This window comes from Nyctibius grandis, chromosome 29 (genome assembly GCF_013368605.1).
Source record: "Nyctibius grandis isolate bNycGra1 chromosome 29, bNycGra1.pri, whole genome shotgun sequence".
NCBI classification, from domain to species: Eukaryota; Metazoa; Chordata; class Aves; order Nyctibiiformes; family Nyctibiidae; genus Nyctibius; species Nyctibius grandis.
The window spans coordinates 5,864,789-5,891,447 of NC_090686.1; the positions used below are offsets into that span (position 1 = coordinate 5,864,789).

A 26,659-nucleotide genomic window follows, 5' to 3' on the forward strand; every position below is an offset into this window, starting at 1 on the left:
CAGATTAAACCGGTCTGAACAAGGCTAAAACTCATCCAGGAAAATCTCAGGGAACAGCACAGAGCATGGTGCTCCCCAAATATGAGCACAAATAATTAATTTTCTAGTTCTGCAGCAAACTCGAAGTTTTCAGTTTGTCTCAGATAAAAATTAATATTTATTTAGCCTCACACTTAAAATAGCTTAGGAAGACTAATTCAAATTTCTCAAAATAAGACTGATTTCTCAAAATTAAGACTACTTAATATTTCTCAAAATACAAAAACAACACGCAGAAAACGTGATTCCTTTTCTCTTTTATTGATACTGCCAATGTGACTACCTTTACGCAGGCAGATTGCTTTCCTACGTTAAACACGTTTTTATTAATTTGGAAGTAATGTTTTGCCCTCTATGCCTCCTAAGGTTATCCAATTAACACACAGTTATATTTTTAAGAAGTTTCCACATTTTAACATTTCCCCCCCCACCCAGATCTGTGTAAAGGTTACTTGGCAAGAACACATGCATAGGACGTTAAATGGAGACCAATCCACCACTAAAAGGTAATGCACATAAAACATAATACAGTACTTCGACATCATTTCAAATAAATACCCACATACAAATGTAGTAATTTTAAATGCAACAATATTTCTTATGAATCAATACTGTAACAGAAGATGGAAATACAAGTCCCCACATCTAGGAATAACAATGCTTTTTTCCAGCAAACAGAAATCTTTTCCCCACTGTCAATATTATTTCAATTTATACTCTTTTTTGAGGAGTGGGAAGGCTCCCCCCCAACAAGTCCCAATTGAATCGTTCGCGTGAGCCTCAACAAACCGTAGAGCGATCGGTTACAGCTTGTTGATGCGCTTCTCCGTTTCTGTTTCCTGAAATCACAAGGATTAGATACAACATGCAAGAGAAGATATCCATGTGCCGTTGGTCACATTTGCAAACAATGCTATGGTTAACTGCGTCCACCACCGCGCAAAGCTAACAGCGATATTCCTGACACGTCCTCTGGACTGTCACCACAAACGCGTTCATACATCTTGCTCGTATGTTCAGCGTGAGTCCGTTTGGTTCCCAACGTGTATTCGGCTTGTTTAGGTTTGTGTTTGTTGGGTTTTTTTTTTCTCTATACCCCTGAATTTGCAAGGATTTGCATGATGAAATATCATTGACTAACAGAATTTTTTACAATTCCTCGAATATATAAGCTCTCTAGTAAGACTACCCATTAAAAATGTGCGAAAGGGGAGTTCACTTTGCACTTATTGCTCCACGTCTTTACTAAATTCCAAACCAGCCATTCCATTCCTCCTAAGGACTCAGACTAAGCTATTCTAAGAGTCTCCCTTAAAATGATTAAAGGCACTACTGGCAACAATTAATGACAGAAAGGCGCTGATATATCACACCCTATCATTGACAACTTTAGAATTTTTCTTTCTAAATGTACCATAATTTGGCACAATAAAATGAAAAAGTAACAAAACAATTCCAATTTGGAATTTAACTGGTATAGTTGTAGAAAATTCTGTTAATCAATAATACTTCAACTTCCTAGAACCCAGGAATTCTGGCATTTATAGGTAATACTACTTATTTAATATTTTTCAAGTGCCCATTGCTGTTTTAACCAGAGCAAAGTCAAGTTTTCTTCTTGTTACATTGAACTATTCCTAAGAATAATAATACAATATGAAAAAAACCCCAGAACTGGAATACCCTGGATTTCTTAATGAACATGGCAGTTAAAAAAAAAAATCAGTAATTTAAACATATAAAGCTTAACGTTTCATAATAATAAAAAAAGCTGCTGAAGCACAGCCCACAGTTAAGCAGAGCTCCTGCTTTTTGTTGAAACTTTTTTCTAATCACAATCTAGAGCCCCCAAAAAACCTCTGCCACATGCTGATGTAGAATTCAAAAATCACAAGCCCAAATTGGAGACTATGAGCACAAACCACTGCATTTATATAAACTCTTCTACATAAGGAATTAAAGAAGCTAAAGAAAAATATCAAAATATCAAAAGTGCACAGGTTTAACAATCAGATAAAAAATGAGCATCTGCAACGAAATTAGGAATTCCCCCACCCGAACATTTCTAGTAGATCATAAACTAATGTGGTGATCGTTACATTTGAAGTAGGTTTCTTCAGCACTTGTAAGTTTTCTTACTGCAGCAGCACTTATAGGTAAAGCTTGTTTGTTTTACAGCTTCAGACATAAAAGGGAAGGTTCAGGTAGTACATGGGAAAAGGTGTTTTCAAAAGTTAGGATCAGGTCAGTGGTTTCCATTCTTTGGGCAATGGGCCACCACTTTTAACCATAAAGAAAGAGGCTAAGAAATGCTGTTGCACTGTTGGAAAGGCCTTCTCCAGGAACTACTCTACAGCTGAAAAATGGAAAAATAAAATAGCATTAGAAAAAAAAATGAAAATCAGTGTTTATTTCTCAAGTAAAGAGCTGAAAACTTAAAACAATGTGCTGCAAAAGCAGGTTAGTTGGTCGAGGGGTCTGTTAGGTTACCGGGGTAGAAGCAGCCGTTTGAGCTCACAGATGCTTTCCAAGCCGACGCACCAACGCTGCAGGGGTTCAGCCTGGAAGCGACAGCTTTGCAGAAAGGTTTCTTACAAGTACTGAATAAAGCTTTGCTGTTCAAGCACAAGTTAACAGCAACGAATGTGCAAGAAACGTTTTCAGTGAAGCTTTAGGTTCTCCGGAACATGCAGGTCAGTACATCATGCAGGCCAACGCGGAGGGTATCGCTCAGAAGAGGAGCCTGCTTGCAGAGGTAGGTGACGGCTTAAGGGATTTTCCATGCTTTATCCCAACCCATTGGAAGTGACGTGAGAGACTTACAGCAAATGCACGTTTCAAGAAATTAAGCAAGAATTACAAGACTCAATCTGAAATAGTATCTAAAAATACAAACAGCAGGACCAAGTCACCTTACCACCACTCCTCATTTCTTTTTATAACAGGTGCTAAACGAAGTTAAACCAGAACCTTGACAAGCTCAGCAGGTTTCTTGGCTTTTTTGGGGTTTTTTTAAAGATCCACAGAAACGAATGCAGATGGAAATGACTACTAAGACGACTGGGCTCATAGCAAAATTACTTGGAACTGAAAGTGTGAGCCAAGACTGATAGTAATAGTCACCGTCTGGTAACGTTGAGATCTTTCTAGAAAGTTCAAGTTAATTTGAAAAAACCTAACAATGCATTCAATTAGTTTCTCCAATTTACCTTTTTGCCGTTAGTATTTTGCAAAAATACTGCCATTAGAGACATGGAAGCAGTGAGAACTGTATTAAAGCTCCCTGCCATAGTGGAAGCAAAAGTGTAACTGTTTCTATTGGAGCAACGAAAGTTAGCACTCACATGCCTGCTTTTATGAAGTATTTTGAAATTACACTTAATGCAGGAATGAGAAGAATAAAGGCCTTTTGGAAGATTGTGCAGCAAAGAAGAGAAAGCAGGATTGAAAATTGTTAAAAGATGTTTCGCTTCTAAAATATCAAACCTGCCATTTAGCAATATTAAAGCTCAAATTCAGGAGAATTCAGTGTTTTCTAAGAAAAAGTAATAACAGACGCACGGGGCCTAGTTTCTCCAGCCAGAATTGCTGTTTGTTTACACTTCTCAAGCAGTGATGTTTGAGCAACATATTAGACTTAAATCACTTGGGTGGGTTTTTTTCCCCTCCTCACTATCAGTAAATGCAATTCTGGCATCGCACTGGGATGTTCCCCAGCTTTGAGCAAGGTTTCTACAACCCCATTTGTTTATAGTCTCAGGGTATGAATTTAGAAGTCTCCCCCCAGCCATCCCCAACTATCTGGGAAGCCAAAATCACGTGTGGTTTTCCCCTCACTGGGAAAACAAGCTGTGCTCCTTATTACCTTTTGTTAGCACTGGGATATCTCCTGACTACCTATGGGCAGAGCGGCGCTGCGCAGGGAGCAAGCTGCTGAGCGGCTTAAGGAACGGTCTGAGATGAGGCGGTACCACACCAGGAACGTTAGAATGGCTTTATAAAACATCACCATCGAGCAGACAACTGGGCAGTCTCGCATTGCTTTTAGTAATACTATAGGCATACAAAATTATTTGAAAGAGTACAAAATGACCAGGGCTTTACATTAAAATAAAGGTTGAGGCTAGGCACTTTGAGACTCTGGTTTAAAGAAAAAAAAGTGTGCCTTGTTGTGCTCCACAAATTTTCCGCAATTTTAGAGACATTTTCAATCTTAGACAGGCACCAATTATGAAGTACACTTTTATATTATCAAACATATTGTAATTAAGTGGCTAAAAAGGCCCCTTAAAAGCTCAACAGCAGACAAAGGTTTATTTGTTTTTAAAGATTAATATGTATACTAAGCTACCTCATAAATAATTATTAGTAGGATGATCTGGTTCAATTTCCTGTGCCTATAATGTAGAGCCCTGTGAAACATGTGCTTGCATAAGGGATGCAATATCTCTTGTGTATTTAAAAAAAATGATCAGAGCTCTGCAATGCTATCCTATTTAGGTTAATACTGAAAGCTGAGAAAAACTGGTTTGTGACTAAAAATACTAGACCATAGTCACATGAATTCTACACATATATGTCGTGTGGCTACAGTAATATATAAAACAGATTCTTTCCAAAGTGGTACGCGTGCGAGGAGCAACATGAGACCACAAAGATCCTTTCAGGACATGACACTTTTCCACAGCATAACTTCTTAGAGTGGAACTGTCTACCAGGTAGGATCCCAATTCTTCAAATCTTAAGTTTTATATCAGATGGGGTAAATATTGCATATTTTTAATATAAATGTGCAAGTTTCTTCTGGTTAACCCTCTGAAGAGAGGGAAGCAGAGTGTAAAGAATGTACCCTACCGAGTTTTTTCTAGCTTTTATAGCCTATAAAAGCTTTAGGACTTTGGTCAGTGGTGATAGGACAGCAAGTTCTTAATATCTGCCACAATAGGCAAATTAATTTTGGTTCCAGTTTCAAAATGCTCTGCATTTTCCAGCCATACCTCCAATTTTAACTCTTCTTTAACTTCACTTTAAAAAGTGGTGCTTTTCACCACTTCTTAAGCCACAATAACAAGGAAGGTTTTCTGTTCGTTTCTGCCTGTGAAAGCATTTATTGAAGTATGCTGCAACCCTGGAGAAAGGATCACATTTGTGCTATACAAACTACAAGCAGTAGCACCAGATATACTATATCAGGTGTACACTTTTAACACTTACCATAAACAGCAAAACCCATACGTGTTAATTGTGGAAAAAGCTAATTCCTTTCCACTATTAACTTGTTAATAGCATCCCCGTACTTACGAATTAGTTACAGTTAAGCCCACCATAATACAATTTGTATTACCTGGTTCAACAACATACTATTACAAGTCAACTCACTGCGACATTAGATAGTGGGGATTTACGCTGACAGTTACAGCATAAAATAAGATGCATAATATGATTTTTCTACACACCTGTCCTAGTCACAATAGATTTTATATTTCTCGCTACAAAAAACCTGGTTGTTAAGGACAGATCCTTCCGACCTGTCTCCGCAGGACCGAATGTGACTTACACTAGGGTTACTGCTCTTGGCTTTGGAAGCAGATTTTGTGCGCACCCTTTTGGACTGCTCGTGGTCTAGCTCCAAATGTTCCAGGCGCTGGGTCAGTGCCAGTTTCTGCTGGATAGCCATCCGAAGCAAGGAGTTCAGAGTCTTCTTCTCATCCTCGGCCGCTGCAAGCTGCCGCTGCATTTCATCCAGCTGTGTGACGTATTCGTCACATCTGCAATGAGATACACGAATCTTTAGCAATCCTGTTTCCACCTATAGAACACGAATCCCTTGTGTCCGGCCGGTACTAGCACAGTGATAGCTTTGCAGTTGCTTGCACACACACTCCTTTAAGTAGGAACTTCAACGAAACCTGTAGAAAATCACAATTACTTTTCACTGGTGTTCTTACAATCCCACACTCAGCACTTACGTTCACGCCTTTCAAGATGTAGCATAATTAACAGCATCCTTAGATAATGAAAGTCTGATATCAAAGTACTCATGTCTAAAGATTAGTGAGATGTCTTCTGTAGTGAGTCGACACAACGCAGTCAAATCAGTTTCCTCTGTGCTTACACAGAGACCACAGCGGTTCTAAGCTTTGGGCTGCAAAGGGAGTCCGAGGGGAACAGCAGGAGTGCTGTAAAAGGACCAGTACTAAAATGGCTATTAAAATAATCTGACGAGCACCTGAACTTTGCAGTTTGTTACTTTACACGTGGAGCCCAAATAACAAATTTCCAGCGGTGACTGAACGGCATTGTTAAAAATCTTTCATAATTCTACTTTAACCTACCCCGACTCCTGATGTAAAAATACTATAAACAGTGTTTTATTAGTGTTTTCTCTATAGTAAGTGGCCTTTATATAATTGTTTTCACCATCAAAATTAGTTTTAAAACAATTAAACAAAGGAACTGAGTGTTACAGGGAACCCTGTGGGGGAAGTTGTATGAACGCCTGCAAGCTGTTTCTCCTGCAGTCATTTTCACTGAGCTTGGAAGCTACTTAACTCGCACAGTGCATCTCGAACAACGTCGTTACGTGTAGATGCACATTTACTGCATACAGAAGACCAATTATGCATATGGGAAGAAAAATAAATATTCATATGTACCAGCTGTAACGGCCACATCTGTAAAATACAGCTTCATAAAAGCAGAAATATCAGCAGAGAAGTTCCTTTTAACATCAAAATGGAAAAGCCCCTGACTTTAAGGGACATTTATCATCATTAAGTAATATAAAGCAGACTGGAAAAAAAACCCACCACAGAACGAAACTGCATTCACATGCCAATCTATCGGTTGTGCTTATACTATCAAGTCCCAAATTCTGTTCTCCCTGACTTCAAACAGCAGGATTAGGCCTATATTCCTAATTATATTTGCTTGGGAAGAGAAAAGGGAAAGGAAAAAATAGTATTTCATTTTTGAATACATATCGAGATTGAACAATAACCTAAAAATATTCATATAAAACCGTCACGAATTACAACTGCAGCGTAGCTCAGCACACCAGGAGGTTTGGAGTTTAGGGTCACTACGTGAGCAGGAATCCATCTGCCCAAACCTCTCCGCATCCTGCTCTTGGTTCATCACGGTCTCTCCCACACTATGGAGCACAGTGGGAACCCAGTGTGCGAGGGGTTTCTCTTTTCAAAGAATAAACCCACCCGGAACCTTGACCTTGCTCGACGCCTGGCGCCTGCCCTCTTCTCTCCATACCTAGATGGACCTTACACAGCAAAACCAACCCACACACCTCAGCGAGGGGAAGCAGCCCAAATCTTATCCAACTGACCACTAGCGCTAGAGAGGAACACAGACTGAGATCGCCCCAGGAAGCCTGAAAAGATGAAAATAAATCTTGCGGCTGTTCAAAGTCCTCCCCTCTCCTGGAAGGTGGCACCAGCTCCAGAACAAGGGCAGGCTACAGAGATGAACAGCTCACAGCATCACTGCTGGCCCTGCGCCCTCTGCTCGGGATTGTCAGAGATGTCTTCTCTCCACGTGGCGGTGGGAGCAAGACACGGGCTAAAGATGACTGGGAGGCCTGAGGGCTGTGGGCTTCCCTTCCAGTTTTCAAACACGCTCACGACATCTGAGGTGAAAAGCGCAAGTCTGGTTATATCACAAGTTACCTTTCTGCTTTCTTTTCTACCCATGCCTCAAACCTGACTCCTTCAAAGCTCCACTGCTGCAAACCAGGGCAATGTCCAGAAGGTGTTACCAGTTCTTCGAGGAATGTAACGTGATTGCTTCAGCAAAACACGATCTGGCCCTGCAGTGACCTGTCCCCACTACCCTTGTTTCATTCTCAGCATTACCCTGCCAAGAGATTTGGGCAAGGTGACATTATGGGGAGGTTTTTTTCCCCTTTCCCAGCTCCTTTCTTGGGAAACAAAAGGCATCCACCTTTTTTTTTGTACAGAAAGTTAATTTAGCCCCAATATTTTCAGCTCAGTGAAGCTGTGTCAAGGTTGCTGCAGCCTGTCTACTCCTTTGACTTCCACCAGAGAAGTGCTAATCAAAGCCAGATTTCTCCCTGCACTGCCCCATTTAGAAACAAAAGAGATGAAAAGAAAACAAAACCAGTGCAGTAAAGCAGAGTAGGGACTTCCCACACGGTCTTGCTAATGTCCCTTAATCCTCTTCTCTAAACATTTTTGGTATTACTCAAATGCCTCTTGATCAAACACAGGCAGTTGCGCCAAACCTGAGAGCTGACTGGTAACACAGACAGACTTGTCAGAGTCTAGAAGGCAGTAAAGCCGTTTTTGCGTGAGCCAAGCTATAATTAAAGCCATGATTTTGACTCCAAAAGGTCATTGTAGCAAGTCATCATCTCATCCAGCTTTCTGTTAGCACAAAGGTTTAAAACACCAAATGACTGTCCTTAGAAATGACAAGGCATTCACTATTTCAAAGAGCCAAATTAGCTTTTTTTCCCCCCATAAAACTCTGTGCAGGGAGTTCTTCCTCCCTTCCCAACAAAAAGGAAGTGTTACCAGTAGCATACACGCAGCTGGTTTTTACTACACCTGCCTAACTGTTCTCTCCTATACGTACGAGAGGACTGGGGAGAGGCAGGAGTGCTAACTACTGCGACTACCCAGTCATGCATCCTGAACCTGTTTTCCTGATCTTTAAGTCAAATGAAATGTTACAGCCTCAAAACCAAACCTTCTCCCGGGTCAGAGGAACACTACACTACACAGAATACAGCCATGGGTCACCGGAACAGCAGAGGTGAGGGCTGAAAAGTGTGCTCGAAGTGGATGTAGACGCTGCGTGTGCAGGTGGGCTGGGAGCTGCCCTACTTCCTTCCTTCCTTCCTGCTCTTCACCACCTCCCAGTTTGATTTGCTTAAAAACAAACCAAAACAAAAAAGTTAGCCTCCCATAGCACATAAGAAGACACAGCCTCTAGCACTACTTTAGCTAGTACTACACTGCAAAACTAGTAGTAGTAGCTCTGGCAGCATATTTTTGTGGTATGTGTATCTGTATTTGCACTGCTTTGCAGCTATAAAAGCTCCTTCCCTTGGACAATTTCATTTGGCACGTGCTGAGCTACTTCCCGGCCATATATTCAATGCGAAAATCCTTAGGTCAGAAAAAAAAATGTCTTTGTTTAAAAACACCTTTGAAAGAAAATAATCGAGCTTTCGTGCTTTAAAGACGAATACGAAATTAGCATAAGCCTGTTGTACATTTACACATTCACAGTTTTAAGTGAATAGTGAACAGACAGCTTTGATGTTGCCAATTTTCTTATTACTGGTAATTAACAACAAAAAAAAAAAAGGAGCTTGAGGAGACATCAACGAAATTTTTAAAAAGAACATCAGCTAAAACAAACCTACACAGAGGAAATAATTATCCTGAATATTAAATATGATGATGAGAAATAAAAACTAAATCCTCTAAAACACTCTCTGAAGCCAGGTTATTGAAATACATAACAACGGGTCGTCTCATTTTCAAAAGCTGCGACCACTTCTTCCCACAAATGCCAGCTGTGCCTTATTTCTGCACACCACTGTATTTAAGCTTTAGCGTGTACTATACTTAATAACGTTTATAGTTACAGAATCACAGAATCACCCAGGTTGGAAGAGACCTCAGGGATCATCGAGTCCAACCGTTGCCCTGACACCACCCTGTCAACTAGACCAGGGCACTAAGTGCCATGTCCAGTCTTTTCTTAAACACATCCAGAGATGGTGACTCCACCACCTCCCTGGGCAGCCCATTCCAATGGCTAATGACCCTTGCTGAGAAGAAATGCTTCCTAATGTCCAACCTGAACCTCCCCTGGTGAAGCTTGAGGCTGTGTCCTCTTGTCCTATCACTAGTTGCCCGGGAGAAGAGGCCGACTCCCACTGTGCTACAACCTCCCTTCAGGTAGTTGTAGACTGCAATAAGGTCACCTCTGAGCCTCCTCTTCTCCAGGCTAAACACCCCCAGCTCCCTCAGCAGCTCCTCGTAGGTCAGACCCTCCAGACCCTTCCCCAGCTTGGTCGCCCTCCTCTGGACTCGCTCCAACACCTCAACATCTTTCTTGAAGTGCAGGGCCCAGAACTGGACACAGGATTCAAGGTGCGGCCTCACCAGTGCCGAGTACAGAGGGACGATCACTTCCCCAGACCGGCTGGCTACACTATTCCTAATAGAGGCCAGGATGACATTGGCCTTCTTGGCCACCTGGGCACACTGCTGGCTCATGTTTAGCCGGCTGTCGATCAGGACCCCCAGGTCTCTTTCCCCCGGGCCGCTTTCTAACCACTCTTTCCCCAGCCTGTAGCGCTGCAGGGGGTTGTTGTGGCCGAAGTGTAAGACCCGGCACTTGTTCTTGTTGAACCTCATGCCGTTGGTCTCGGCGCATCTATCCAACCTGTCCAGATCCCTCTGTAGGGCCTTCCTACCCTCCAGCAGATCGACACTCCCACCCAGCTTGGTGTCATCTGCAAATTTGCTGAGGGTGCACTCAATCCCTACGTCTAGATCATCTCTAAAGATATTGAACAGATACACTGTTACAATCACTTCTGAATCAAGATCGGTTCCAGGAAAAAAAGTGATGTAACAAAATGCACCTGAGTATAATTATACTTTTTCCCCCTCCTCTGCAATCAATGAGGACCATACGACAACTTCCAAGAAAGCAAGACAGATGTGACTGAAGGAAGCCTCTTGAGATGCATCAACTGCTTTAACTCCTACCTTGAGAGATTAAATTGGCAACCTAAGTGAGAAATTAAAACATGGAGGATTAAAACTAACCATTTTTCAGCTTTATTAAAAACTGGGAAACATATTAGCAGAGAAGCAGTTAAAATGACATGTGAGTGAGCATTTGCGTCCAGCTACAAGGGATATCAGCCACCTGCTATTTCAAACTGAATATATTAGAAATGAATATTAAAGACTGAATTTTACCACCTTTCCCCCACCTCCCCCTTACCCCAATCCCTGGTGAAAACCAGCTCAGGCTGCAGAGAACGTGACAATTTTGTGTTACCAAAGGAGGAACATAGGGGACGATGGCAGTAATGAAGCTACTGCATCTCCTTTCACAGGTACCCTTCCACTCCGCTTTGCGGGGCAAACGCAGACGAGCCCCGTGTGTACGGCGGAGCTGTGCTCCTCAGCACCAGGGGTACGATTTAGAGCCAGGCTATACACGATCCGGATTGCTTTGCAGATCCAAACTCCAGCAATATGTTCTTCAAGAATCCCTGAACAACAAATTAAAGCACAAATCCTGGAGAAGGCAGAAGAAAGGACACCCCCGATTTAGGCAGTTTAGGATTATAGATAAGCAAGTTCAAGGGAGTACCTAGAGAAACCTCAGCCAATTGCTAATTTGTAATTACTTCCTCAATACCTTGCACTGAAAACTCACCTGAGTTGTATATTTGAAATAAATAAATGCTGTGGCCTTTATTTGCATAAATCATTGTGATCTTTACTAAGAATGGAGAATGGTTTATAACCAGCTATAGTTTTCCAGAATGTTCATAATCAGCCATGTGTAATCAATGTTCATTAGTAAGAGCTATTAAAGAAAGTAATCAGAACACAGATCTCTCCTGTAGTTTGAAACATATGGGAAGAATTATCTCCTGCACTGAGAGGGAACAATCAGCCCCACAGTGCTGGACACGACAGTTCTTCTAAATTTCCACCGATAAAAACTCTCAAGGAGAGATCATAAACTTTTATGGCAAATTCCCTCCTCCTAGAATTCAAAAGAAAACGCCTTTTTTTATATTTAAAGGTTGAAATTAACAATCCTCTGCCACTAGATTAGAAGCAATTTCAAAGCTATTGCACAGGCAGGACATTTTTCCCAGTTCTTCACTGACGGGGGAAGCAAGGGGTGGAGGATCTAATCCTGACCTACCCTGTACCACTGAAGCTGTGCACATGCTTTGTTTTCCACAGACTATGACCACTGACACTTCCTATTAATCTCCAGATGAAACCAAAGACTTGCCTATGTGAAGGACTACAGGCACAAATAACTGCAGTAGTCTCCCATATAAGATATTTTAAAGTAATTCACTTTCCACTTCAATCAAAAACAAAAGGGCAGACAAGCTCCATAACAAGAGCTGGTATTGTTTTTACTCTGAATATTTCTACGGCACCACTATTACATCCCAGAAACACCTCCTGGGTTTTACTCTCCTTACCAGCTGGCACTCAACCAAAGCACCAAGGCACACAGGAGCTGGTGGTGTGGACACAGCTACTTCAAAAAATACCTGGGAGAAGAGTGCAAACTCATCGTCGCAACCCAGGCCCAGGGCCTGTCTACAAGGAGCATCTTCACCAAAGCTGAGTCTTGATCCATCAGTCTCAATAAATCAATGCCAGGCACATTTAGAGCCCAGAGCAGGCACATCAGCGGTATAAACATGACTATGTGCAAGACATCGCTCGTGTCTTTCTGTAGCACGTCTGTAAGACAAACGCCTTTGTCCTGCCTGGACGTCTCCCTACTTTCACGTGGGTGCTGGCGGCCCAGATGTTTTTCTCTCCAGACATCATTCATCACCTCTAGATCTAGCACCAGGAATAGGAGGCAAACGCTATTACTCCTGTCTGGGAATCCCATTCTGGAAATCTTCAAAGTCACATTTTCTGTGTCTGGCTCCTCTGAGCGTTTATCCTACGGGATATTTTTAGAGAAGTTGAATACTTCTGCTGTGTGGAGTCCAGAATGACGACTCGTCAGCTACAGCTCTCAATCCTGTAAGGACTGCACTGTTCTCTGCAGGAATTCAAACTCCTTTATATTCTGCAGGCCTTTGATGTCCATGAACACAAGAATATTTTCCCAAATGCTTTGGATACTTGGAAAATTGACAGAATTTGTACAATTCTGAACTGACACATGTATTCATTTGAAACACCTTTTCTCCATTAATAAACAACTGCTAGCTGCTAGTTTCCTGTGTGTAATCACGATTTTCTTTATCACAAGCACTACCTTGTAATTTAATCTCATGTTACACGCTGACAGTCTTTCCAGCATGTTCTAACACTTGCCATTTGTCCCCTTGCTGACTTGTTGCAGTTTGTCTCTCCCTTTATGTACAGTTTATGAAACACTGGAACATGGGGACAGCCATTATTTACATCTAGGCATATCTGTTCTCTGCTTTTCCAAGCATTCTGCTTCTGCTAGATTTCTTAATTACTGTTCCATCGTTATTTTAGAGGGATGAGAAATGTCTGTTCTCTTGCTGTCCTTGCTTGTTTGCAGGCTCTGGAAAAGAAACTGAAAAGACATGAGCAGCGAAGCTGAGAAACCTGTGGAGTGAAGATATATCATAAGTCACTTCTCAGAGCCAGTTACATCTGTCAGGGTTTATTAGGACAAATGCAACTTCACGTAATTGTTTGGTTTTGTTGCCTGACCCTGAGCAAATAAGCCAGTGAGGAACCAGCTTGGCTGTTTTTAGCCTGCTTTACTCCATCCACCGCAAGAGTCTGGCTGCAACCTGTCACACAGGAGGTATTTCTAAAGAGAAGAGATTATGGTGTCCTCCCCTGAGTGCACATAGTACTTACCATGCAATTTAAAGAGACAAGAAACTTGCAGGCTGTATCAAAAGACAGAAAAAGAGCAGAAAAACAACACAGGGAAGACAAAGGTGAAAAGCCATGTTGTACTTTCACTGTCGATGGTTTCTGTCGTTTTCTATATTTAGTAGAATTTTTGGAAGGATGCTTACAGAATGACAGACCAGTTGGGGTGGGAAGGCACCTCTGGAGATCATCCAGTCCAACCCCTGCCAAAGCAGGGTCACCCAGAGCACGTTGCACAGGGTCGTGTCCAGGCGGGTTTGAATATCTCCAGAGAAGAAGACTCCCCCCCTCCCTGGGCAGCCTGTGCCAGGGCTCTGGCACCCTCACAGCAAAGAAGTTTATTCTTACTCAGATTCTAGCAAATCAAACTCAAGGAAAAGACTGGCATAACAAAATAAGACAACCTTTGCTTTTTAAAATGCAAAATTGTGTTTAAACTCTCTTCCTGACAAGCTTTTCTTGGCAGGGAAGTAATGGCCACACTGGCCCCCTGCTCTTCACCTAACCATCCTTTAAGGACTTTAACCTGAATTGCTGGTTGATGGATCTGCGTACCCGTGCTTCATTACCACTTGCAGTGTACTCTGGAAATTGCAGATTCAGAGGTGTTCTCCAAACAACCAGCAGAAACCTACAGTCTTCTTACTCCCTCCTGCCTTACTGAACAGTTCAGCTAAACAAGCCTCAAGCTTAAATTCCAAGCTGGCTTTTTCTCATCTGTTTTGATACGGTATTTTTACCCCTGTAACCAATTTTAAGAAACCTGAGCTCTCAGGCGCTTGCAAGTTTGAATGCGAAATTGCTTACAGGCAATCTAGAAACACATCTTGACCTACAAGCCAAGGAAACCGTGCTTCACTCCCACCTCAAACCATTAGGGAACAGGACATATTAACTTCAGGTTGCCTCAAAGCACTTGTGAGAAGGTCTCAGTCTAGCACAGAAAGGAATCAGTCCTCCTTCTGACAATATTTTAGAGGAAGATGAATTCATTTATCTCAAATTTGCTACTAACCCCCCCCACACACATACTTCAGTAGGGATTCATATTGTTCTGTATTTAAAAAAAAAAAATCTTTCAATTTTCTTAATCTACTAAATGAGAGTTTAAAAAAAATATAAGCCTATCATAAAATACTTTTGGAGGTTAAATATTTTTGCCAGGAAAAAACAGCAGCAGCTTCTGGCTCTGTGCTCCCTATGCACCACTTTGAAGTGACCTGAATACCACAGTGGTATCTACACCTAGTCTGGGAACTCCTCACTCACTGCTTTTTCCTTACTTGGTGCTGTTAATACTGGGTGTTGGTCACATTAAACTCAATAAATACCCAAGAAACGCTTTGAAAGTAGCCCCTTGATCCATATATACTTGAACAAAGACCTGAATGAAAGGAGTTAACTGCAAATAAGTGCTCTTTATACTTTTTTGTTATAGAGATGCAGTTAAAACTCAGAGACAGTTCAAACTCTTGAGAGTAAACGCTGCATTTTAAAGATTTATTCTGCCTTTTGGAAATTTCCAGTGAAGATTTTTTTTTAAAAAAACAAACTAGTTATTAGCTTATATTGTCTAAGGTGAAAGTTCTAACTGGACTGGTTTGTGTGAAGCCGTATTTTCTTGTGCCAATTTGCAAGGATTTAATCTTTAAAATACAGAACGTACCCACCCCAGATATTACTGCAGTGCAATGTTGCAAGTGTGCTGTAAAAGCGACTGCTGTCTTTACAATGTTCAATCTAATCATTGAATACAAGCTCTTCTGTTTTAAATCCCTAAGTGAATACACTCATAACCCCCTCAAAATGGTAACCACAGTAGTGCATTTTGTATGATGAATTTTGAGAAAGATTATTTCAGGAAATATTCTTTCCAACAGGAGCCAGATGGCACACCCATAAAGAGAAGTACCACTTCACATCTTGTCACAAAGCTGAAGGCTGCACCCTAATGAACATTTGCTGCATAATCATCAGGCCTTGTTCAGGGACATTTTGCAGCACCCGAGCTGCCTGTTAGCAACTGCAAACCTACCTGGCAAGGCAAAACAAAAAAGATGTTCAGCTTCTCTTCGGATTTTAAATGGAGAAGTGGCTGCATCTTTTTTTTCTGGTGAAGAGAGAGTTTACTAATGAAACATCAAAATGCTTGATTGTAACACAGTGATACATAAATACTTATTACAGTCTAGTTAAGCAGATAAATTCCATTTTCAGCTCTACAAGGCAGATTTTAATCTGGCTTCCAGTGCTTTCAGTCTGTTTGACATACAACAGGCATCTGGACTTTAACAGGACGCCTATTGCATGTACATCTATAGTACATTATACATATCTTGATTTATTCCTTTGCACGACAGCTTAATTTTAGGCCCACAGCGCTGTCTGGAGTGCTGCAGCAGCCCCTCTGCGCTGGCAGCTGCTAATCTGTGTTTTGCAAGCCCTCCTTTGTCTCCAGGCTGAGGTCTTACTGCATTTTCATTACTTATTAAAAATAGCTGGTAGTATTGTCAAATTAGTGGGATTAACCTACTTTAAAAAGGAAATTAGGTCAGTTACTATATTTATGCCCAGCCTTCAACTCTCATGTATTGTTACAGCTCTCTTGCATCCTACCAAATGGGTGGTTTCCTGTGGAAAATACAGATCTGCGTGCAGCAGTCTGCTTCATCTCACCCTGGAACACACCACTGAAACACACGTGGTGGGGCGAAGGTCCCATCACCTGTTATTAGTCTCTGCTGATACAAACCTCTTGGCCAGAGAAGAAACACGACTTACTGTAGAAGAGGCGCTCCATTAGCAGGTTGGTCGTGATGGTGAAGACAAATTGGGCTGTTACATCTGATATTTGAAACACACCTAAAAATCAGACTCCAAAACAGTTTTTGACGTTATCTTCACCAAAGCACCTAGGAACACCCTTCCAAACCTACCTTACCTGCAACGGAGACTTAGACGAAACAACCCCTGACAGAGGAATGCCAACCACCACCTACTAATCCTCTCTAACCAGAGGTCAGGGAGGGAAGGGGTGACAGTACCCTACCCACAGTAACAGGTCTCGATAGCTATTGTGGCACCTGGAACACTGGGCACACCGGGAGAAAGAAGCAATTCTTGATGGTCTGTGCAACTGCCACGGTCTCAGGCTGGATGCAAAATACAGGGCCCAGCTGCTTCTCTGCCATGCAACGATGGGGAATGGAAGCGCTCCCATGACAAAGCCTCAGCGGACCACGGCTCCGCTCGCTCCATCCTCAGCTTTTTGAGTCCTCCTTTGCTCTCAGCCCCTTATTTTTTCCACTAGTTACTAAGTAAAGCCTAAGTTCAGAAATTATCACTGTTCATTTAGGCAGGGGAGTCTGTTGTGCATCCCCAAACAGAGCTTGCTCCTGCCTCTGATCACCCACAGCTCTCCCCGACAGCTCCAGGACAAAGCTCTTAAGTCTGTTGGTTTCAGAAAAAAATTTTATTCTGCCTCCAATTTCCCCACGGCCAAGGAATCCTCATGATTGTCTTCCCAGTAAAAGGACAGGACTGACCTCTAGATAATACACCAAGAGAGAAGCAGGGAGAGAATTACCCCCTGGCATTTCTCTGACAATTCTTCCTCTCCAAAGCGGTTCACAGTCACTCTCTCACTTTCACACTGAGGCAGGAAAATCAACACTTAGGGAAAACACACTGCAGTTACATGTAATTTAGACAGCTGTCTGCATCTAGGAAAAATAACTGGCAGTTAACAGTATGCTGCTTCTCTTTCCTCTCAGCTCCAAGCTGATCTACAACTAACAGAGAGGTTGCAATTTCTGCATATTAATTACACTCCAGAAAATGAGAGAGAGAAGAAAGAAATTAGGACAAATCCCGACTCTACAGGGCATTCCTTTCTCTAGCGTACTGAGCTGCCACAATTCACCCTTCAGCATTCCTTGGTATCCATTTCTCCTCTCCACACTTACCCACACGCAGAGATATTGCTGAGCAAGGCTGAATCACCAGGAAGCCTGAGATTACTGAAGGAACATGACAGCTGCTGCAGAACCACCCCCACAAAAGACCATACAGAAAAGCCTCAGGAATCCTCATCAGCACCCTCGTGATTCCTCACTATGGTACTTTTTAGGCAGCATATAGCACATACAGACTCTCCCATCCCCTTGGGTTAGCTTAAAAGCAAGTGTCTAGGCTACATGACACAGCATCCTTTATAGTCTCTCTTCTCCATCTTCTTTAAGCAATGCATGGAATAGGCAGGCAAATGAACACTGCCGGGGTGTCCCTGTGACTCCCACCAAGCTGGGACTGACAACTTTTAGATAATGCTTTTTCCTGCCCTGTTTTCCAGGATCATCTCCACACAGGAGCCAACTGAACGTTCCTGGAAGCAGATCTGGATTTTGTTGCCTCAACGTTCCCCAAAAGCAACGCGCAGACTCAAAGCAGAAACCAATGACAGTAGCAGGAAGCAACATGCAGATCAAACCAGCATTTATCACTTCACAGCACATGACGTGCCAGCAGGTATTTTTTGTCTGTTAACACCACACTAAGAAGCAGAAGCAAGTTCCAAAGACATATGCAACCCAAATCAGCTAACACGGGTACCTGAAATGACAGAGATGCCAACTGCAGGATGGACAATTAAGGATAATAAGATGTTTGCAACATCTTTACTTTTTTCTGGATCATTACAGGTCAAGCTGAGTCACATCTGCCTGTGTAATAAATGCTCATTTTGCAGTGTTAAATGTCACTGCTCCTCAGAGTTAATGGCTTCAAAGAACCAGGGATAATCTTGTACCCAAATTAATAAATACCACCACAACAACTTGTTGTTTTGTAGCAACATAGTATATCCCTGGCATTTTCCTCATCAATTGGAACATATCGCAGACAAACACTGTAAGCAACCACCTCTGACAAAGGCACCCCACCCCGCCACCCTCTGCATGGTCCGTGGGCAGGGCGGTCAGCTCCCACCCCGCACAGGCAAGGAATGACATTTTGCAGAGTTCCTGTGTTCTTTACCTTGTAGCAAACATTGCTCTCAGGGAAGAGAAGGTAGCAGCATCTTCTTTCAAAGCCTTCAGCTCATTTCGCAGCTTCATCATCGTCTCCGTCACCATAGCTTTCTCATTTTCATACTTGCTTTTTAAGTTGGCAAGGGCTACCTCGGCAGTCTACCAAGAACAGGAACGTACCAGTTAATGAAACTCTCCCCGAAGCGGCTGGCTGAGAGATTTCTAAGCACTATTCACATAATGAAACATTTACTTTGTACTGGAATGTTAAACTTCTGGTCAACTTTTCTATTTAATGTGTAAAAATTAAAGAGAATTTGATTTTTGAACACAGGAAACAAATCGGACATATGGGACTCCTACTCCCATTAACCACACAGCAGCATCTAGGAAGTTACAGAATATACATTTAGTGACACCTATCTCCAACTGCTAAAAGAAATTAAACTTCAATTCACGTTACTTCAACTCTAGAGGAGACAATGAAGCATGTCACATGGTATATTAATGGCAGTTACTTTCATCTACCGCACTGCTAATCAAATGGCACAGCCCAATCCCCAAAGACTAATTTTACCTTTCACCCCTGTTATTTTGACCATGTTCTTGTATCTCATCCTCATCTTGGAAGGCTTGCTTTTATTTTGCAATTTGAGAGAGAAGAGTACATAAGTTTAAGAACTCTTTTCAGGGTATCTACTAGAATTCTTTCAAGCAGAAAGTAAGATTTATCTCTTCATTTGATGTGTCTTACATTAAATATCATCTGATATAATTCAGGCAATAGATTGAAGCTACCTTAAGCTTAATAAAAAGTCTCATGAGTATGTGACGAGCAAAAGTCAGTCAAAGCCCCAGCACTCAGCTTTACATTAGGACAGCTGTGTGCCTCCAATGAAACCACCTGCTTCAGCCTTGTACCAAACAAGGATCAGCAACAAAAGCCCCACTGAGTTGAGGGTATGGCAGGATGGCCTCAAAGATACATTCTCTTGTGTTCATGACCTAATACCCTGACACTACAACCTTCGCAGCTGTAAGACCTGGTTACCTGTTTGTTGGCCTTCAGCACAGTTCTCAGAGTTGCTATCTGTTCTCTCTTGGTGCTCAGCAGGGACTTCAACTTCAGGATTTCCTCCATGAGAGCTTCCTTGTCTTTGTCCACCACTGGCCCAAGTTCTTGAGTGGCAACACGCTGCCTGGACAACTCGGTTGTTCTGTCCACAGCAGCTTGCAGGTGTTTGATCTGATCCCGGATTATAGCGATCAGGTTGTAAATGTTCATTGGTTCCTTCCGAGGATCTGACACAGGAGATGGCAGAGATGACACTGGAGATGGGCTGCTCTCACCACTTCCATTCTCTGCCTTTCCTAGCTCTATAGTTAACAGCCCTTTAGAAAGAAGAATGGGAGACCTTCTTCCCTTGGTCTCTGGACTACTGCGTCCACCTTTACCTTCCTTGTAGTAATCTAGCATCACCCTGTTTGGAGTTTCATTGTTGCACATGCAGACATGGTGGTATAAATTGGCCAGTTCTTCACTGAAGGTGACTAGTTCATCTTGGGCCACACTGAGGCTGCCCTGTGTTTCTCCAGCAACATCACTGACTTTCTTCAGCTCCTTCTCCAGTCTGGCCACCTGCTCTCTATCATGCCTACTGGATTTTTCTAGTGAGGTGATCTTTTCAGTGAGAGCTTGGCTCTCAGTCTCATATCTGCTCTTCTCTTCCTCATACTTAGACTCACATTCTTTGTATTTGGCCTTAAGATTTTTAAGCTCTTCTTTTAGGTCAGTAATCTCTGCCACAGCCACTTTGTACTTGCACTCCAGGATCTCTGGCCCATTGATGTCAACCTCATAATAGTCTCCATCTTCATGGCTGTCTCGGTCCTTCTCATTGTCAAGGGCAGACTGACGTTCCTTGCTGACCTGGAGCTTCTTCATTGCGTTCAGGTTTTCTGTGAGTCTGCCAACTTTCTCATGCTGCTCTGAGAGGGCCCCCCGTGTATTTTCCAGCTGCTTCTGAGATTCCTGTAGCGTAGTTAATAAGTTCACCTTTTCTCTTTCCATCTGAAATGCATGAACACAGACGTCTACATAAAGGAAACTGTATCACTTAAATGGTTTTATTATAAGAGACAGCAACTTAGCCAAGGTCTATACCGTTACAAATCCAACTATTTGCATGTTATGGAAAAGGCTATTTAATTTATTCTAAAACTATCTCAAGTACAGCGTTCCTTGCCAATTGTTTCTCATTTCCACCCCAAAATGCACATTTTTACACACTTCTTCCATAGCTGATGGTCTCATTGTAAAAACGTTCTTTCAGCTGAAGACAAGATGAAGTTTACTGTTATCTTGCAGATTATCAAGTGAATATTAGAAAACATGCAGCTAAGTCTACGGTGGAAGCTTGGAGCTTCATGAAAGACTCAGAAATACTGAAACTTCTAAAGTTTCTCCTCTGAAAGTTCTCATTTTGAAAAAATACAGCAATTTTTTCCACAAGGGCTTTTGCTTATAGAACACTTTAAAAAATGCTTGACAAAATAACTTTAAAACATTTCTAGGCAACACAACATGCATCTTGTTTCAAACTCTCCGACCTCCCAACAGCACAAATATAACACAGAAATGCTTAGTACTGATTAAAACATCACGTTCTTCAAATTAAGTACAAAAAATAGTTATGGTGTACAAAAGTCCTGAGATGACTGGAGTAACTATCTATTTTTGGACAAAATAGTCTTTCTCGCTAGTGACATAATGAAGCAGACACAGCATGTACTGCACAGAAGATGCATTACAACTTTCCTCCAAACACAGGACACGACTGCGAGCTTCTTTGCATCAAAAAAAAAAAAAAAAGAAAGAAAAAAACTATGGTTTTCCACTAACAAACATTTAACATCCTCAACTTCTACGTCAATCAGAGCCTTTACTAACATAGTTCATACTGTATGGTGGCCATGTGAGATACTGAAAAGACTGGAATTGCAACCCAAATAAACTCTAGCAGCTATTTGGAAGTACACAGTTGTTTAGGAAACCCACTCACCTGTACAAGCTGTTGTTTCAGCTTCTGGATTTCAGAAATGTTTAATTCACTCAGAAGGTCGGAAACCAGACTCGGGGCCGGAGGGAAACTTTCGTTTTTCTTGGGCGTTGATGTACTGTTCTTGCCATTGCTGAGTTTGCTGAGGCAGTTTTGTTCAAATCCGTTCATGATTTCATCGTTATTGGGCTCTGTGGCTTCATCGCTGAACTTCAAGCCATCCAAAGAGATGTTCAGGTGGCTGTTGTACATGGAGTCGTTGATGTTCATGTAGTGAGAGAGCTCCTTACGAAGATTGTTCTTCTGCTCCCGCTCTGTCTTCAGCGTCTCTAGGGCCTCCTCAAGCTGCCGTTCGGAGATCTCCTTCAGCCGTATGGCATCTTCTAGCTGGCTGTTGAGAAATTCTGTTTCCTCTTCGAGCCTTTTGATTTCATGTTTCAGGCCTTCAAACTCCACCTGGAGATATACAAATCGGGGGGGAAAAACCCTCATGAAAATGTCTGCCTGCAAGGCACCAAGTGGTTTTACTTTTGAATGTTTGATTTCACTAAATATGGTGAGAACAGAATAATTTTTTCAGTTCTGGAGTCTAGTTTTGGCACTATGACTGTAAACATTATTTACATCATTTACCTTCAGAGAGACCATGGAATAAAATTTCTAAGCAAACCGTCAAATGAGCTGATCTGTTCCAGCTTAATTAAGACAAGGGAGAGATACAGTGTGTGAAACAGAGGCATCACAAAACAGGCTTTCCTAGCACATTATGATGTGATTGATTAACAAATTCCTCCACTCTTTGATTAACAAATTCCCTGGCCAACCTTCCCACAAGTTCAAGCTCAACATTTCCAAAACTCAGCATCGCAAAGCTACACTTCTGACACTCTGCTGCACTGCTGTTAGAGTCTGCCACTGGGCTTAAAGCTGTTGGGATGCACCTAGCAATCAAACTCACTGAAAATAAAATGGGTTATCATTTCTGTTACCATCGTTTCAGCACATCTTGGGAGAGCTACAATTCAGACTCTACACTGCAGACTCATAGTGCCGCTACATGAAATTCGATGGCATGCTGTAAGTTTTTATCTGTAAAATTGTGGGTTTCTTTAAACCGTTCTTGCACTGAGATTATGAACACCGACCACTAGTGTAAAATTTTGAATCCCTTGGGGGAAAAGAAAAAAGCCTAAAGAATACCTTTTCCTTACCTTGAAAGAAAGGAAAACATACCACAGAATCACAGAATCACAGAATCAACCAGGTTGGAAGTGACCTCTGGGATCATCGAGTCCAACCGTTGCCCTGACACCACCATGTCAACTAGACCAGGGCACTAAGTGCCATGTCCAGTCTTTTCTTAAACCCCTCCAGAGATGGTGACTCCACCACCTCCCTGGGCAGCCCCTTCCAATGGCTAATGACCCTTGCTGAGAAGAAATGCTTCCTAATGTCCAACCTGAACCTCCCCTGGCGAAGCTTGAGGCTGTGTCCTCTTGTCCTATCACTAGTTGCCTGGGAGAAGAGGCCGACTCCCACTCCACTACAACCTCCCTTCAGGTAGTTGTAGACTGCACTAAGGTCACCTCTGAGCCTCCTCTTCTCCAGGCTAAACACCCCCAGCTCCCTCAGCCGTTACTCATAGGTCAGACCCTCCACACCCTTCACCAGCTTGGTCGCCCTCCTCTGGACTCGCTCCAACACCTCAACATCTCGCTCCAACACCTCATACATAGGGACGATGTATGACCCTATTTATTTTTGCCAACTGCTAAAGGAATTTTAGATGCCAACATACACCAACCTGGTCGTGCGGAACCACACCCGATTTAAAAACCAGGTGCCAATCATGTTAATTCAGTTTTGCAAGTTAAGCCTGGGAAAACTTGATGGCTTCTTCTAGTTATGTCAGTGGGATAATTAAAGCTTAATAAAATTCATCAAGTAGGATTAGGACAAGGTAGAAAACGAAATAGTCCGTTGCCAGGAAAACAATTAGCTCTTGGTTCTCTTTATGTCCACTCAGCTCAAATATTTAAGATTGCAGTCTATTTTCAAAGGTTCCAGAACACAAACACAGTAGTCAATAATTAGTAGCAACTGACAAGAAGTTAAACTTGGCTCAGCCCAGAATGAGAGCATTCTTGAATATCATTATTTTAGAATGCAAACATGGAGCTGGGAAGTTTCACTTGCTCCTCTGAATACAATGAATGAGACAAAAAACTGTAAAAAACCAAAAGTAACCAACCACATAGTTTGGATTTTACCTGACCACTATCTCTTCCAGTCTGCATCTAGAGCACACCAGCCCCTTCATCCCTACCACATGATGTCAGGGCACCCAAACCAGCGTAATTAGACCAAATATATTCAGGTGAGAACAGGTCCAACCTGGAACCCCCTTTTGGGCACATCAAGGAGGCCAAAGTGATAAACATTGACATGGAGTTACACCTGGAGATAAACGAAATACTTCAATATCCCAAATGCCTTGCTTGGTAGGGCAGCTTTCATTCAGCACACTGAAGGAGATCAGAAGCAAATCCTAATAAGCTTTTGCTATGTGCTCACTACAGAGACGGTATTAACATTACTGTTTTCTTCAGGGGCTTTTATTTCAGGAATATTATACCATATTCTCAATCAAACCTTGAGTTTTATTTATACAATGAGACTGACAGATACCTGAAGAATAAAAATAGCAAGTGCCCAGTTGATAGACGAAGATAAGTGAACCGTGCCAAAGACCACACCCAATCTAATCACCTCCCCAAATGATCACTCAGGGAAATTCCTGAGTTGTTACAAAAATTGCAGTTTTCTGAAAATAGCTGGAACTGTGCAATTAAATACGACTTTTCAGATGGGGAGTCACACAGGTCTGACAGTATAGAGCTACTACAACAGCAGTCCATGTTTAATGAAAGTAGCTAGAAGAGAGGAGGAGCACAGAACCGGAGAGAGAATGCAAGCAGTAAGTAGCAATAAAAACACATGTTCAGAAATACACCCAGATACTGTAGAAGAGGATGGATGGATGGAGAGCGTTGCAAAGAGACACTGAAAAACTAGTGTAGCAAAAAGACTACACCAAGTAAGAAAGCAGACTGGTAGAGACTTCACTTCCATCAAAGAGAGAGAAGGCAATAGAAGGACTTGGAGGTCAGAGTAGAAACAATAAAGTCTTATGACTGGGTATAAACAGAGTCAGCTTCCAGTCTCAAAAGCAGTACAAATGTAGAAAAGAAGCGGTTGGATGTTCAAACGAGACAGAACCACGCCACAACACAGGAATTAACTTGTGCTACCAAAGCAATGCTCACTATTTTCAAAAACTTGCCTGATTTTGCTTCAGGACAGACACTTGTTTCTGGAGACAGATGTTTTCCTCTTCAAGCTCAGTGTAGTCCTGCAGCAAACGTGCTTCTCGGAATTTATATTCCTTAATATCATCTCTCAGACGGGCCCTTTGGATCTCCACATTCTGATTGACCTGGAAAAACAAACCAACCCCGAAACGATGGTGATTTGGTCAGCTACAATTAAATGTCTAGATTTTATCTTTCCTTATGTGCACTAATCAATTAGATTCTATTCAAACAGAACACCACCCCCTCCCAAATGAAATTACAGAAAACCAAGTCATTGACACCATAATTAGATTTTATTTTCTTACAAATTCTCACCCTTGACTCAAAGAAAAGTTAATGAGCGAGCAGGGAAAGCAGCATTCACACCTCTGTTGTCTCACTGGCTATAAGTGACAGTCAAAAGTTCTCCAGAACTCCAGTCAATGCCTGAATCTGTTCACACTTAAACACGAAGGGCATTTGCACAAGAGGAAGACAGATTCAGATGACTCCAGATGTTCTTATTTGGACACGTATTTGCCACTGCTTTTCAACAGAGCTTTTCTTTATGCCCAGTGCAATAATTCGGAAATATGTTCTAATGAATCCCTCTGGAGAGGGACACTGAGTTAAAGCTCACATGAAATCCAAGATCCCGGGTAGAAAGAAACAGCAACTGTGATTAACTTACAAAAGTTCCCTCCCCTCAGTCCCAAGACTTATGCAAGACCTTAATGAAAGACTTCAAAAAAAAAAAAATCACCATTATTGTTTCAGGATACATAAGGAGTAAAAATCAATATATTTGAGTAGGATGATCTTGAGATCTTCCATAAAAATACACAGACACTGAAATAAATTGAGCTAGCACATATCCAGCTAGATGAATGGCTCACTCTACTTAGCTCCATTTTTTCCAATGTTGTTTTCCTTCAAGCCACATCTTTAAATACTTAATTAAAACAAAGTGAAAAATATGTTCTAAAACATTAGCAGAACCATCTTCAGACATAGGCAAACAGGCAGTATAGTTGCCTATAAAAATAGTATCCAGGTATTTCAGCAGCCGTAGCTGTGAAGTGACAGGATGGTTTTCCAAACGGTTCTAAATAGGCTCAAGACAAAAGCGAGCTCACGGCAGAGACAGCCTATCCATTCAGCTGGGTAGGTTAAGGTATGTTATCTCTGTTTTCATCTATCCAGCAGCCCAGCCAAGAAAGCTTCACCCTCTGGTATACAAACTCAGATTCCCTTAGTGTTCTCCACTTCTGGTTAGGAACAAGAATGTCCGCAGTGACTAAAATAGGGACATTGTCACAGTCCTCTTGTGAGTGTGCAGCAGGAACACACAGCGGGAACACAACAGGTATCAACAGGCACCTCCAGAAAGCTCAGGGATAAAGGAAACGTTTGCGGCAGGAGCATACGCCAAGACTTGAATCTGGCACGTTCTGAACACAAACACAGAACCACCTGCAACCATTAAGCCCAATAAATTTAAATTATAGCTCCCTCACATGTCAGGTAGAGATTAGACT

General features: G+C 42.0%; 1 protein-coding gene across 3 annotated transcripts in view; it reads right to left on the reverse strand.

Moving 5' to 3' along the window:
- Positions 1 to 279: 279 nt before the first annotated feature.
- Positions 280 to 26,659, reverse strand: part of BICD2 (BICD cargo adaptor 2) — a 106,090-nt gene continuing 79,710 nt past the window's right edge. Inside the window, exons 3-8 of one of the 3 annotated variants that reach the window (XM_068419804.1) lie at positions 25,112 to 25,264; positions 21,772 to 22,224; positions 19,761 to 20,780; positions 18,717 to 18,868; positions 5,642 to 5,807; positions 280 to 2,395 (exon numbers count right to left, since the gene is read on the reverse strand). In XM_068419804.1, the coding sequence (XP_068275905.1) occupies positions 2,390 to 2,395; positions 5,642 to 5,807; positions 18,717 to 18,868; positions 19,761 to 20,780; positions 21,772 to 22,224; positions 25,112 to 25,264 (1,950 nt within the window). In that variant the 3' untranslated portion in view covers positions 280 to 2,389. The other 2 variants (XM_068419803.1, XM_068419802.1) reach the window with 2 other exon arrangements.